The sequence below is a fragment of the Quercus lobata genome, chromosome 6 (assembly GCF_001633185.2).
Source record: "Quercus lobata isolate SW786 chromosome 6, ValleyOak3.0 Primary Assembly, whole genome shotgun sequence".
NCBI lineage: Eukaryota > Viridiplantae > Streptophyta > Magnoliopsida > Fagales > Fagaceae > Quercus > Quercus lobata.
The window spans coordinates 36,059,594-36,075,663 of NC_044909.1; the positions used below are offsets into that span (position 1 = coordinate 36,059,594).

At 34.0% G+C, this 16,070-nt stretch overlaps 1 protein-coding gene across 2 annotated transcripts; it reads left to right on the top strand.

The window, feature by feature from the left end:
- The first annotated feature begins 6,826 nt into the window (after positions 1 to 6,826).
- On the top strand, positions 6,827 to 13,947 carry LOC115995270 (KH domain-containing protein HEN4-like). Of its 2 annotated transcripts, none has more exons than XM_031119773.1 (7): positions 6,827 to 7,528; positions 8,055 to 8,459; positions 8,556 to 8,828; positions 9,121 to 9,321; positions 9,432 to 9,514; positions 12,355 to 12,466; positions 13,421 to 13,947. In XM_031119773.1, the coding sequence occupies exons 1-7, from the start codon at positions 6,968 to 6,970 to the stop codon at positions 13,817 to 13,819; spliced, it is 2,034 nt and encodes a 677-aa protein (XP_030975633.1). In that variant the 5' UTR covers positions 6,827 to 6,967; the 3' UTR covers positions 13,820 to 13,947. The 2 variants fall into 2 exon arrangements, with proteins under 2 accessions (XP_030975633.1, XP_030975634.1); XM_031119774.1 differs by having other exon boundaries at positions 13,414 to 13,780.
- The last annotated feature ends 2,123 nt before the right edge of the window (positions 13,948 to 16,070 follow it).

Below are 16,070 nucleotides of genomic sequence, written 5' to 3' on the forward strand. Positions count from 1 at the left end.
TTGGGAGCCTATTAAAAGCCCCATTATTGGGCAGGAGACGTTACTAAGAAAGACATTAACACCCCAACGGCTAGCAACCAAAACCACATATATAAAGCCCTCACATTGTCAACAGAAGGTACATAGAAACACACTACACCTACTGTTATCTGACTTATACATTTCATTTCGCAAAGTGCTTTTCTGTTCTAACTTTGACATCGGAGGCATTGTGGCAGGCACCACACCGGTGACCATCATAGAAGATATATTCACGCTAACAGTAAGCCAGTTCCATTTGCCCATCTCGATTGACAAATTCACGTTTCATCACCCCTCAAGGATGAGATCACGGAATCTAGCTCAATTGCAAAAAGCACAGCCTTCGTAAGGAAAGTATTTCCACTTCTTCAGCATCACTCACATGGGGACCTTTTGCACTGAGAGCTGCCATGACTTCTCTCACCCCTTTCGTTTCTATTAGTTGCTCCAAAATCCGAAGAATGATTATTTGAGAAAATTGCACCATCGAAGTTGAGCTTGTAGATGAGAGTTGGAGGGGGTTGCCACAAGTCCACATGACGTGAGTTTGGCATCCTAAGAACTTGAATTTGTTGACTTTGAAATTCCTTTACTGACTCTGCTGCACTTGTATTCAATGTAAATGGTTCCTTGAGTTTTTCACCTTTTATAAAACGATTTTTCGACGATTCCATAGCAACCAAGCTTGCACTAGAAATAATTCTAGAACATTTTGATTCAAACGGTGTATTAATTCCTCAAATAGTTGAATAAAGTCCAGCTGACTAGTGGAGAATTTTTCGAAGGCATTTTGAGCTTAATGACCAAACTGGGCGGAGCCACGTTGCCCCTTGGGGGGGCCGTGGCCCCTGCAAAAAAAAAAAAAAGTCCAGCAGGTTATATTGAAATTTTAATTGGGCCCCCCCAATTATTTACATCCGGCCCCCCCTCCCTTTTCTGTTCATTTCACTCCCAGACCCAAGCAGCTTTAGTTTCAATTGTAGGCTTCTTTTATCTTCTAATAAAACAAAACATAGCCCCCTTATATTTAAATACCCAAAGGCACTACTCAACAAATTAACATTTTATCACCCATTCTCAATCTCAAAATTAGAACCCTTTCTTTTGCTATTTTTTTAGAGAGTTGCTACATCTACAAAATTTTTACAGTATTTTTACAAATCATAAGTGGTTAGTTATTATTGGTTCAAATTTGAATCTAACACTAAGATTACTTTTTTGCTCCAACAATAACAATCAATAACAACTTGCCACTTAGAATTTGTTGTAAAAATGTTATAAAAATATTGTAGACATATCATTTCTCTTCTTGTCTTCAGTGTACACGCCACCGCCCACTCCACTAGTACCAGCAGCCCCCAAACAAAACAAAACCTCAGCTTAGCCCTCCTTTCAAACTCAGTCCTCACGATCCAAAAAAAAAAAACTTGACCATTATTTTCTTTCTTCTTGCTTTCTTAAAATAAATCATTCAGAGGATAAGTTTTCAGTTTTCTTTTCTTTCTTCAGCACACCTTCATCTCTTTTTTTAGTGTTTTTTTTTTTTTTTCTTCTTCTCAACTATATACGCTTACTTAAATATTTACATGCACTTTAATTTTTCATAGATTTTTAGAGAAATATATGATTGAAGGCATGGGGAGGTATGAATAACATCCATATAATTAATAATAGGAATGATGATAGGTTGACTATTTAAATTACAGTGGAAAATTTTTTTTTCTTAAGTACGAATAACATCCATATAATTAAGTAAAAATTTCTAATTAAGAGTTTATTTTTTAAGTTCTTTTCAGGTTAATTTTTGAGTTATATTCTTAAAACTTAAAGAATTATGAGCAAACGAAAAACAATTGATGCATTCTTTAAGAAAAAAGATGTTAGCAATTTAGAATTTAGGACACCTATGGTTGTAGAAACAAATGTGGTTATAGATATAAATGTTGATACTTCAATGCCTAATAAACACCCTTCCAAATATTCAAGAATTCAATCTGAAGAGATAGATTGTGATCCAGGATCACGTAAACAAATATGTGAATTTCCTATTAATAAATAAGATGAATCTGACGAGTTTATCTCAAAGGAGGTCCATATCAACCTAAAAATATAGACTGTCCATACAACAATGATAATTATCGTTGTCAAAAATCGGCCCCCCCATATATAAAATCCTGGCTTGTCAAAAATCGGCCCCCCCATATAAAAAATCCTGGCTACGCCCCTGACCAAACATCTCTATCAGCTTCGCACTCCTATAAAACATGAAGCAGTGCTTTAGGCTCTTGTTGACAAATTTAATAGCTATCCGACAACGAACTAAATTGACTTGAGCTGAGAGAACGTCCTTACAAGCCCTCCAAGCAAAGACTTTTTGACTTTGTTTGGAATTTTAGGGCGGTTTGTAAAGAGATTTTCGGTAACATTATTTATATTTTTTAAAAATACATATAAGGAAAAAAGTATGTAAAAGTATGTGTAATATTGTTTAAATATTAAAAATTGTTATTTAAACAATGATAATAAATGGGTCCTTAATTTCCACAAACATAAAACAGTTTTGCGATCCTAACGAAGCATATAAGTGATTTTTTCCGATTAAAAAAAAAAATCTAGAGTTTCATAACTATCTAATAATACAACTTTATGGAAATATGAATGGAGTTGTAATTGTGTACTGTATAAATATACTCGGCCTACCAAATATGCTTATGGGAGGAAAAATTTACCTCAATCATGAGACTGATAATTAGATTTTATATTACATATTTCAATATTCATTGTCATTATTTTTTATTTGGACTAAAAGAATGTTATAAAAAATTTGGTACGTATGAGATATAATAATTACCTTCATTATTATGGATCATGGTAGGACATTATCGCCTTCTGCGAGATTGGTCACACACTCATAATTAATGAGTATATTAATTTATAAAATATATCAAAGCATCATATAAACAGATGATTGAATAGCATGTTAGTGGTGGTAAAGTTTAATAGAAATGATCAAATCTATTACTAGTTTATGTACATCACAACAAAGACAACATGTTTTTTTTTTTTTTTTTTTTTTTTTTTTTTTTTTTTTTTTCTATTATTTCTCATATTTTTGTGGATGTACTTTTTAGTATTCCCAACCTTTGTTTGGAGTGAGGTATAGGAGTGAGAATGGGTCGGGTTAAGGAGATTTTTTGACTCAACCCACTATGGTGGGTTAAAAAAAATTCAATCAAATCCAACCCATTACATAAGTCCAACCCAACCCAACCCAACCCACATGGGTCGGATTGAACCCAAGAGTTTGACAAATTTTTTTTATTACTATTATTATTAAACCAAGCAGAAAAAAAATAAATATATATAAAAAAAAACCCAAAAATTAGTATCAATGTAACCCCTTAAAGGCAAACAACAATAATGACTAAACAATAATAGTAATTTACTAGGATTTGTGTGAACTAATTGACTTTTATATGGGATAAGAAGAGATAGTTATTTAAAAAATTTTATTAATTATATAATATATTTTAAATATATGGGTGGGTCGAGTTGAGTTTGGTGGGTTTGGAATTTTATGACCCGAACCCAACACAACCCGCTATCAAAAAAAATTTTGTAACCCAACCCACTAAGCCCTAAAAACTAACCCAACCCGACAGGTTGGGTGAGGTCGGGTCGGTTTTGGCAGGTTGGCTGCACACCACTTGTTGGGTTTCACGTGTGAGTAAAGTCCCACATTAAATAAAGATGAGAAGAATGAGTGGTTAATATAACATAATTGAGCACATACCCATAGTTGTCAGTATCGTACGATACGCGATACGTATCGTACGATACGTATCGAATCGTGTGTAAAAAGTTCCGTATCGTATCGGCGTATCGTAAGTGCTCATGAATCGTACGATACAGTGTATGTATCGTATGAATCGTATCGTATCGTAAAATTATACGTATCGTACGATACATAGACAAATGCTTTAAAATGAGATTTTTTGTTAAAATTTGTACTTTTATTTGAATCTAACAAGTTGTTAGACTTGTTTTTAACACAAAATTATTAGTTTACTTAATTTTGCTTACTAAAATAACATATTGATAAGTTTTTTTCCCCTCTCTCCTTCAATTGGACTATACAGTACACACGTACCTTTCACTTTAATATTTAAAAATTTATTTAATTTTTTTTTTTTTGTCGTTATTGTTATAAGTCCAAGAAACTAGAATGCCAAAAAAATTTTATAGAAATAGAAATAACAAGAAGAGATAGTAAATGTTAATGACGAATGACGATGAAGAAAATTTTAATGAAGAAATAAATTTGCAAAATTATAAATATGATGATAGTATTGACTTAGACGGGGTTGATTAGGCAATTTGATGAATATGATAAAAATAAATTATTAATTTTGAGTCATTTGTAATATATTATCACTTTTGAATTTAAGTAATTTTAATGTGTATGTTATCAACACATGCTAGTTTGATTTATTTAGTTAGTTTGTTAGATATTATTACATAAGTGATGAATAAATTAGTCATTAGTTGAATATATTTAAAATTTATAATGAATATATCCTTTATATATGTATATTTATAATTTTTTATAAATTTTATTAAGTGTTTGTGTATCTTACGATACACGATACGATACGATACACGATACAAAAAAATTAAAAATCGATTTATGATACAATTCACGGTTTGACAACTATGCACATACCCATTGAGTTTAGGCTTTTTAGGTTAAAGTGTGTCTCTATATGTTATATTAATTACTCAAGGAAGTCCCCCAATGTGTTTATCTCCCCAACAAGTAGTATCAAAACCCATGGTGGTGTGCGGCGAAGGTGGTGAGGTGTTCATGGTTCCTACCTAGTAGGGATAGAGAAAGCCTAAATGGCCCACACACAAAGATCCTGGAGAAAAAAAAAATGCCCAACAAAGGAATATTGCTAATGGTGCTAAATAATGGTGTGGTGCGAGGTTTTCAAGGACATAAACATGCGGGGTTCCCATGGATATGCGTGTGGGGTTGACATGTGGTTCCCATGGATGATGCGTTGATGAAGTGAAAAGCCTATTAGGTAAGGGGGAGTGAGTAGGACTTGTTCATGGCCCATAAAGAGATTTTGAAGCCTACAAAGAGGTAAAGACTCACATGTGAGGGGGAGATTGTTGGATTACACGTGTGAGTGAAGTCCTACATTGAATAAAGATGAGAAGAATGAGTGGTTAATATAACATAATCGAGCACATGCCCATCAGGTTTAGGCCGAGTTAAAGTGTGTATCTATATGTTATATTAATTACTCAAGGAAGTTCCCCAAGGTGTTTATCTCCCCAACAAGTGGTATCAAAGCCCATGGTGGTGTGCGGCGAAGGTGGTGAGGTGTTCATGGTTCCTACCTAGCAGGGATAGAGAAAGCCTAAATGGCCCACACACAAAGATCTTGGAGAAAAAAAAATGCCCAACAAAGGAATATTACTAATGGTGCTAAATAATGGTGTGGTGCGAGATTCTCATGGACATGAACATGCGGGGTTCCCATGGATGTGTGTGTGGAGTTGACACGTGGTTCCCATGGATGATGCGTTGATGAAATGAAAGGCCCATTAGGCAAGAGGGAGTGAGTAGGACTTGTTCATGGCCCACAAAGAGGTTTTGAAGCCTACAAAGAGGTAGAGACTCACACGTGAGGGGGAGGTTGTTGGGTTACACGTGTGAGTGAAGTCCCACATTGAATAAAGATGAGATGAATGAGTGGTTAATATAACATAATTGAGCACATACCCATCAGGCTTAGGCCGAGTTAAAGTGTGTATCTATATGTTATATTAATTACTCAAGAAAGTTCCTTGAGGTGTTTGTCCTCCCAACACCCCTAAGTATCATTGGTAAACAAACAGAGATGTAGATGGGTATTTTTGTCTTTTTAACTTTAAGAGGAGAAGTTGATGAGCTCAATCAAATGGTTCCAAAAGTTCATTCTTGAGGGAGACTCCATCATTATACACCAAGCTCTTTGTGAAACTTCCACCCCTCCATTTATAGTGGAGCCAGTTATTCTAGGAATGCATGCTATCTAGAAGGACTTTCGCCGGGTGGACTATTCTTGTACATAGGTAGGGTAATAGACCAGTCCATTTACTAGCTAAATATGCTTTAGGCATTGTTGATTTCACTATGTGAATTGAAGAGAATCCTTACTTTTTTGAGCAAACTCTTATATATAAATTGGAGGTGAATCGTGAGTTTCAATCATTCAAGGATGAAGTGTAATTGATGAGATAACTTTATGGTAGAAAAACACAATTTCTTATTTAATTAATGATTCATTTTTCACGCAAATCAAATAATTTTTATTTTATTTTATTTTGAATGTCTTTTTGGGAATAATTTGTTTAATTTTTTGTTAAAAACGTACTAAAGTATATTTGTAGGTTGGAATAGAGAGAAATTTTTTTATTTTTCTTAAAAGAAAAAATATAAGAGAATAAAATTTTAAAAAGTTGTAGATAAAAGTTAAATAGTCTTAAACACACAAATAATAACTTATCACTATCACTAAAAATATTGGAAAAACAATATTTTTGAAAAAAAAAGGATAATTAAAGGTATCCCAAATTCCTTTTAAGGTAAGTAATCAAAACTCCTAAAAAAAAAAAAAAAAAAAAACCTAAGCAAATCCCCCAAAAAAAGAAAAAAAAGAAAAAGAAAAAAAACGTTGCTTATTTCTGCGTCCAAACAGTGAAAGGAATTTGGGTTGTTTTGCTTTGCTTTCAGCTCATTTCATTTCATTTATTTTTAATTTTATTTTTATATTAGACTCGGTCCTTCCTTTGAGGCGATTATTCGCTACTTCCGTCGTGCGCTTTGGCGCACTCTCCTTCTAACTAACGTTTACGAAGTCTTCTCTCTCTCTCTCTCTCTCTCTCTCTAAATATGGATGATCCGATTTACGCTCCACCGGTTTCAACCTACCCCAACGACGCCGACGACTCGTTCAATCGCAACCGCCCGAGGCGGCCGGCGACGAAGCTGGCACCTGGACAGGTGTCCTTCCTGGTCCTCATCCCCGACTCCCCCGGCCGCGGAATCATCGGAAACGACGGAGCCGTCGTGTCGCACATCCAGCGCGAAACGGGCACCCGGATCCACTGCGAGCTGCCGGCTCCGGGATCGGACCAACGGGTGGTGAGCGTGGCGGGATCGGGCGCCGTGGACAGGAGGATCGCCTTGCTGCACGGCGGCGAGGAGGTGCGAGACGTGTCGAGCGCTCAGGAGGCGATGCTTAGTGTATGGGAAGCGTTAGCACTGAGCGAGGGTGGTGCCATGGGTGGGGAGGTGTGTTGTAGATTGTTGGCGCACACTTCTCAGATTGGCGCCGTGATGGGAAAAGGTGGGAAGAACATTAAAAGAGTGAAGAGTGATAGCGGTGCTAAGTTTATCAGAATCTTGCGGGCCCACCCACATTCCACCGCTAACGACCACCAATTGATTCAGGTCAGCTCACACCCCTTCTTTTTTTAAAATTAATTTTAATTTATTAAAATATCGTATTTAATGTTCTATATATACATATTAATCTCCTCGAGAGACGTGTCCATAAACTGCTTATCCTGTCAGGGTAAATAAGTTTTGGCAGGTGGGGTTAGTTGATTGTAGGATTTACTGTCTAGATCAAATATTGTATATATATATTAATCTCCATGATTAATTGTCTATGACTATCAATTTTGCCTCTTTTGGCAAAATTGATGCCATTTTTCAAGACGTGTCAGTGATTTATTAGTGTAGATGGAGGATGTGTTTTTTAGCTGAATGTAGCTGAGTTAATATTAATGAAATTCTGTCTTCTTCTAAAAAAGAAAAACAAAAAAAAAAACTTATTTGTGACGAATATTCAATTTATCATTTGCTACGGCTAGATTATTTGCTTTTTCTGGGGGGTTTTGAATTTGATTATATTTGTATTTAGAAAATTTTAAAAGAGCCGTCTTCTGAGAATTTGTGTATACTGTGAGGTCAGATTGTTGGTGGCATTTTGGCTGTGAAGAAAGCACTGATTGATGTTTCTACCAGTCTCCAAGACAAAACCCCAACCCCCTTAAATAGACCTATTGGAGGCTCTTCTTCTGGAGTCTCTCCTGATGAGTTTTTCCCAAATCTTAGTACATTGTTGCCAGCTTTGCCTGGTGAAAACAGTTATTGGAATGGAAATACTTGGTCGCCTGATGCAGTTTCGGCCCAAGAAATGAACGATAAACAAGAAGTTATATTCAGAATGCTCTGTTCTAATAATGCAGCTGGTTATGTGATTGGCAAAAAAGGAACTATAGTCAGAGCTATGCAGAACGAAGCTGGCGCTTCTATAATGTTTGCAGCTCCTTTAACTGAGTCCCGTGAGCGTGTGGTTACCATATCTGCGTGGGAGGTTTGTAGTTTTATCTTTATAGCACGCAAACCACATGTATGCACATACTCACAGTCTTATTTATGATTGATATGTGTGTGACTTAATCTGTTGTAGAACATTGAATCATGCTACTCTCCTGCACAAAAGGCTGTAGCTCTTGTATTCAGTAGAATTATTGAGGGAATTGTTGAAAGGTATCCATCAGGCTGGAGTCAGGGAAGACCTGTAACTGCAAAGCTTCTAGTTGCATCGGACTCAGTTGGTTGTTTGGGTGGCAATGAAGGTGAGGTGCTTTCAGAAATGAGAGGACTCACTGGTGCTGATATACGGATACTGGATGGGGACCACATTCGGAATTGTGCTTCAGGGAATGATGTAGTAGTACAGGTGTGATTAGCTTCATGTTTATCCAGTGAGGTATTATAATCGTTAGATGCATAATGATTTTTTTAAAAAGAAAAAATGCACCACTGTGCTAGATTTTTGTACATGTGAGATGTTATACAACAAAACTTTGACTCTAATTGCCATAAAGAATGGAACATTATGTCTTGTAGGCAACTTGTCAAGCATTTAGGGAGGACTATATGTTCTTATTTCTAAATTCAACTCATAGCAAACTTATGGTGCCACCTGCTAGCCTAATTAATGCTGAAATGAAAACCTGTAATTTGTGCAGATTACAGGTGAATATAGAATTGTACAGGATGCTCTGTTTCAAGTCACTTGTAGTCTAAGGGATAATCTTTTGCCGGGTGAGGTGCGCAAGGCAGTAAGAGCAAAGTACCCGTATATGAGATTGATTGTGGACCCTCTGAGAAATGATCCTGTTCCTCACAATATAGGTGCTCTTTCTCCATCAAGGTTGCCATTCCCAAAGGTCAAACTCCCCCCCTATTTGTTTTGTAGTTGTCATCTCTTTCTCCAAATTCTTCAAAAATATGTAGTTTGCTCCAAGGGCCTTAATGTTGAGGGTGGATATAAATGCAGACCTTGGGAAGAGGACAAACAACAGCAATCTCAGATAGTGGAAGTGGCTTGAGAACATTTGGCGAGGATTTACAGCTTGGGAGGTCAGTATTTCGTGACAGACTATTGATATTTTCTTTTTATTTTTTCTGGAGTAAGGGAGTGGTGAGATATCATTGCATACACATCATATTATATGCAATATAAAGAGAGTTGGACTCTTAGAAACCATAGTTGTGTGAAGTGACTACCTTCTCTACGGCAAATGGCTACTCTTTGTTAAAGACGGGTAAATTATATAATTCTTATGTAATTTGAAGTAGTTTTAAATTCAACCCTAAATTTTAAAAAGTATCAAGTAAAAATATGAACCTTTTAAAATTGTTCTAATTTGTGCTCTCATTAAGTCACTATTAACTAAAAGTAACAGAAATTTGCATAAGATGTCACTAAAACTTTTATAAACACATAACTTGAAAGAAAAAAAAAATTCTATGTGAAATCATAAGACCTCTAGTACACATTATGAGAGTGTGGGATTATGTAATAATTAGCAATTTAGTTTTTTGATTAAATTTGATAATTACAACAATTGGGGTTCAACAGAATTGAACACTGATTGTTCTAATAAAGGAGAACAGACTATTTTAGTGTGATTGTGCCAACTATCCGCCTTCTCCCTTTTAAAAAAAAAATTATTTTTCCCTTATAATAAAAAGGCTGTTTTTAGCTAAAAATATTGTTTTCGTCCCTAAAATTTGCATTAAATTTTTTTTTGGTCTGTAAACTATAAAAGTTATTTTTTTTTTTTTGTCCCTAAGCTATTAAAAACTTTACACTTTTTGTACTTAAACTTTAAAAAATATATTTTTTCCATCCCTAGACTATATAATTCTTATTTTTCACCTATAAACTATTGAAAAAAAAAAACCCTTTAAAAGGTTTTGGAGCAACAAATATTTTTTTATTATTATTTTTTTTAGTTTAGGGACAAAAAAATGAAATTCATACAAACTTTAGGGACAAAAACAATATTTAACACTTTTTAATGAGTGAGTATATTCAAATTTTTTTACCAAAACAAAAACAACAACAAAATCTTAGTTCTAAATTGTTGGGGTCGGCAATGGATCCTTAAAAAATTAGTCTGGGTTGGCCACATGTATTGTTTTTCGTCTTTCTATTATATTTGAAGTCACACTCTCTGCTGCTTCTTAAATAGACATGTCTTTTCTTACTACTTCTATTAATGTTATTTTTTATATTCCATTTTTTTTTTTTTTCCAATCCGAATCAATTCACTAATGCATTAATCTCTCTCCTCAGAACATGAACAAACCATCTCAAGCCATTTATCCCTCATCTTTTCATCAATAAAAGGATGCTTCTGTCTTTAAGTAAATTTCCTCATTTTTTGAATCATATCTTTTCATATATTTCCACTTTTCTATCTTAACATTTTCATTTCAACTACACTCATTGAGCATAATTGGTCATAAAGCAGCCTTATAAATCTTTTCCTTTAACTTAATAGGCATATTTACAATCACACGGTATTCTTGATGCGTTTCTCTACTTCATCCACCCTGCTCTTATTTTTTGAATCTCTCCACTTTGCAAATTTTTTATTCAAGATATCAAAAGCTCTTGCCTTTTGGTATCTCTTTGATTCTTATAACCACTTTATCTATTTTTGTTTTATATTTATTAAACTTACATTCCATGTACTTTGTTTTAGTCCTATTTAATTGAAAGCTTTTGGATTCTAAAAGTTTGTAAATAATTGAAAAAAAATTATTTATTTTAATAATAAAATTTGGATCTCACATGCATCGGCACTGAGTGGATCAACATATTATACCTAGCCAAAATGCACTATAAAAATACTAAAATTCGTAAATTAATTAAAATTTAAAAGAAATTTTATTATTTATTATTTTTAATAATCTATCATAATTTTTATCTTAATAAAAAAAATGTTGTCTTTTTTACATGTCAGGCTTGTAATGTTTGGTTCAACATAAGTATCACGCATCATACAATATGCCTTTTCCATATATTGCAATCTAAGTACATAAAAATTATTAATATAGTTTATTCTAAGTGAATTAGTATTACCAGTGTTAAAAAAATATGAAACACTGATATGGTTTAAAATTAATTACCAATTTCAAAAATTAAAAGGAGTTTTATTATTTGTTTTCAGTTATTTTAATAATCTGTTGTAATTATTGGTTTTGATAAAAACTTGATCTTAATTTAGGCTACTTTGTGTCTTTTTTTATGAAGTAGCCTCTTTTCAATAAAGTTATTCTTACCTATCTAAAAAACAAAAGATGAAAACTTGATCTTACACAATGTGCTTGCGCCACGTAATCTAAAAGTAATTTGTGTTAGTTTTACACTTTTACTTTCTATTTTATTGTTCAAATATAATTATAGTATTGAATTTTCATTAGTTTAAATATGATTTTGTTTAATCCCTGCATTTGCATGGGCTAGTACTAGTTCTGTTATGATATTGATGCAGGATCTTTAGAAATTTAGCACTAAATTAGGTTTCTTGATAGATTCATGAAGGATTCTTAAATTGGGTTTGGTGCTTAAGGATTTGTGGAGGACTTAATCATTTAAGGTTAAACCATGGATTTTGGTGCCACAGCAGTAGTCCTCAGTATTCTGTATCCTCATCCAAATATTTGAAGTCCAAGCTTGACACCTTTTCCTCTTGGTAAAATGCAATGGGTTGATCCAAAATCCATCAAATGCTTAACCTGACCTCCTTATATGCAAATTCTTTTCATTTTAACAGTGATGTATTTGGTGCTATCAATTAAATTAATCACCTTTGATATAAAATTAAAAGATTGAACCTTCTTCAAGACCTATTTAGCTGCAAATATCTGCCCTCTCAAACATTGTGTTTTCTCCCCCCTTCATGCAGTGGACACAATCTTACTACTGTGGCAAATACAAGCGTGGAGATTTTGATTTCTGAACATGTCTTTAGCTCTGTTTACGGTGAAGATGGGAGCAATTTGGATCGCATAATACAGGTAATTAACTAAACTAATAAAAGGAATTATGACTGTGACTGTGTTGTATACTGTTATATGCCATATCATCTTGTGAATAGAATAGCTTGGTTTGGTCAATTGGTGGCCAGAAAACTTTCTTCTCTTCTTTGAAAAAAGCTATATGAGAATTATCATAAATTAGCATGCGAAACAAAGTTGGAAGTTAAATAATGTTTAGGACAAGTAGCTTATCCTAAACAGTTAAATAAGGTTTACTTTCTCTGTGCTGGTTTTAAATTTGGATGGTGATTTAAATATTACATTTAGACCAATGCTTAGTTATTAATCCTGTGTAGTTTTATATTCTTTTTTATAGTGTTATTATAAACACTATTATAATTTGTGAACAACTGCTTCAGAGTGGTGATTGTTAAATCTATGAGAAAACCATTTTTGCCTGCATCTTCTCACCTTATTCTCAATTAATGGTGCTGTTAAGGTCTCATCAATATAGTGATTATATGGAAAAATTATGTGATTTCAAGAGATAATGTAGATTAAGGAAATGAATTGAAACCTTAAAAGAGTTTATGGAAAGATCTGATATCATAATACAGTTTTTAAAACAGTGGAAGAACGTTTGTAAGTTATAAACATAGCAGCATTTTGGTATGAAGACAAGTTGCAGATGCTCTCTGATGTGACTTCTTGATTCAAATAGACTGCCTCATCTTCATTTTTGGTACTGTGAATAAGTCGATAAGACAAAGGGGGAAAAGAAAAATTGAGTCTGCATGCATACAGGCATAGACATGCATATATGTATCCACATACAAACATAAAAGCATTTTATACACACTGTACTAATCCTTGCAGTTTGTTAAATCTTTGACTTGCAATTCTACAGTTGCTATTTTTCCCCCTACCCCTCCTGAAGTTATCAAATTTGTTCATGGTATCAATTATCATTTGGTAATCTGAATCAGATTTCAGGTGCAAAAGTTGAAGTGCATGATCCTCGTCCTGGCGAAGGAAAGGGGAGGGTTGTTATATCAGGGACACCTGATAAAACCCTTATGGCCCAGAGCTTGCTTCAAGCCTTCATCCAAAGTGCAGGGAGAACACCATAGCATTAGTCTTATCACATTTGATCATCAAGTTAATGGCAGATGGTTAGACTTTGTTGCTCACGTTAACAGTCATTTAGGAGGAGCGGGTCCCTGTGCGTTTAACATACTTCTGTGTAGATTTCCAGTAATAATCTCCTGTGCCTACTCTAAGGAGCGGGTACAGGAGATACCTCCTTGTAGATTTTACTTGAAGGCTAAAACAAAATACCAGTTTTTTTTGTTTTTGTTTTTATATATATATATATATACATACATTTTTTAACTTGTGAATTAGACTGATCTTACTCTTAGCAACAGGTTTGCTAACAAGGTTTAATACTGACCTAGATGAGGGCATCCTAACGTGTAATCGGACTCACCATTGCATATATGTACTTTTATGATTATATTAAACCGAGTGTTTATTCTTGTTTGGTTTTTTACTTTTTGGGCTATATTCGTCTGCTTGATAGAGTTATTATACTCTTGACTGCTTATGAACAATGTTGTAAGAGAGATAAGGCCTCATTTACATGATTCACCAGGGTATGGGTAAGGTTTAACTCACTGATTATGGGTAAGGTTTAACTCGCTGAATACTTCATTATCAGATGAAATAATTTAGGATAAATTTCCATTTGGGTTCTTAACGTTTACACTGTCAATTTTGTTCCTAATGTTCTAAATGTGTAAGTTTAGCCTTAATCTTTTGGTATTGTGTCAAAATAGTTTCTACTGTTTAGTGATGGAGGGTAAATGTTGAAGTGGTTAACAGCTAAAATAAAAAATTATTTTTATGCCACCTAAGATGCCATGTGTAATGCCACATGTAGTAAACTTAAAAAAAAAAAAAAAAAAAAAAAAAAAACCCCCCTCAAGTGCCAGCCACCTTCTTTCCTCATACACACTTGAACTCCCCCACCTTTCCTCATACAAGCTTGAACTTCAAGCCATGGCTAAATCTAGCGGGCTCTCTCTTGCCCCAGTCATGGCAAATCATGGCTGACCTCCATGGACAGTCACTGAGTTCCGTCACAAGAAGCTGCCACTCCAGTGGTTACTTCTCTTCTCTCATCTCTCTTGGGTTTTCGATGATGATGTATTTGGGCTTTTTTTTTTAGAGGGGTTTTGGTAAATTTTGGGTGAGGGTTTGATTTGGATGCTTGGGTTTGATTTGGATTTGAATTTTTGAGTTTGACTTGATTTTTGGGTTTTGGATACTCCTCTTAGCTTAGTTGAGAACCCTCGTTGATTTGGATGCTAAAGGAAGGTTCAATTAGCATGTTTTAGGAATAATCCTCTAAATCAGTATTGTTCTTGACTGGATTGCTTTGTTAAATTTGGTGACTTTACTACTCCTTATAGTTTTCTGACTTTCAATTTCTAAGTCATTGGTTGATGTTGCTAAACCTTTTTCACAGTGAGTTGCGGAAAAGAGTTCTAGTTTTGGGCTTACAAGAAGGTAAGTTCTCTTTGAGTGTGTGTGTTTATGCTGCTTCTTGCATTACGTTTAATATTTGAACCTTGCTCAATTGGATTAGAACCTGCTGTTCAGTTGTTGAAAAGAATTTGTAACATTCAGAAGAGTTTGAATTAAAAGATATTAAAATTTTTTTGGTTGAAAATATGCTAAAATATACTTGTATCTTAATTTTATTTATTTTAAAATGAGTTTTTAAAAAGCTGTATATAAAAACTAAAAATTGAGCTTATAAGCTGATGCCAAACCATATGTGAATAATTGTCAATGGTTTAGGATTTGATTGGGTTTGAGAAGAGAAGAGGTTTCAAAATTTGGCCTAAATCTTTGTTTAGTTGAGGGTTTTTTTTAATTTTTTTTTTTTTTTAATTTTTAAAGAACATGTGGCAACCACATGTCAACTTAGATGACATAAAAAAATAATTTTTTTATATCACTATTAGCTATGTTAGAATTTTTCATCCATTATTTAATGACATTTGGCTGCATTTAATTTGCCAACTTATGGTTCAAAAAGTCACATTTTGCCCTTATGAAGTTTAATTCATTGATAGCCCCAAATGTTAAAATCATATTCTTTGAAAAGTAAAACAGAAAACAAAATAGTAGCCTCATTACAAGCTAAATACTTCAAATTTATGAACCAAAAACAAATATACAATTAGACCTCTGAATGGACAAAGTCATCCTCGCACAGAAGTCATCCACTAATTTGTGATGAGGTGGTTGTTGGTGACGTGAAGGGATTCCTCATTCTAGAAATTTTATGTTTTTCTATGTAGACCAGTGATGAATTGATTAATGATGTCCTCATCACTTTCTCAATCCTGGCCCTACTGTTGACATGTAGCCATTTCTACTATTTAGTCTGTAGATATGCCTACGATTTGGATGGTTGGCCGATCCACCAAGTAGTTCATTTTGGAACTTATTAATTGATTCTCAGGAAAATTGTAAGCTACTAGCCAATGATTGGTGTACATGGATGTGTTTCTCCGTATTGGAAACAGTTTAGGACCCAAACTAATGTTTAATCTAGACTACAGTTAATTGT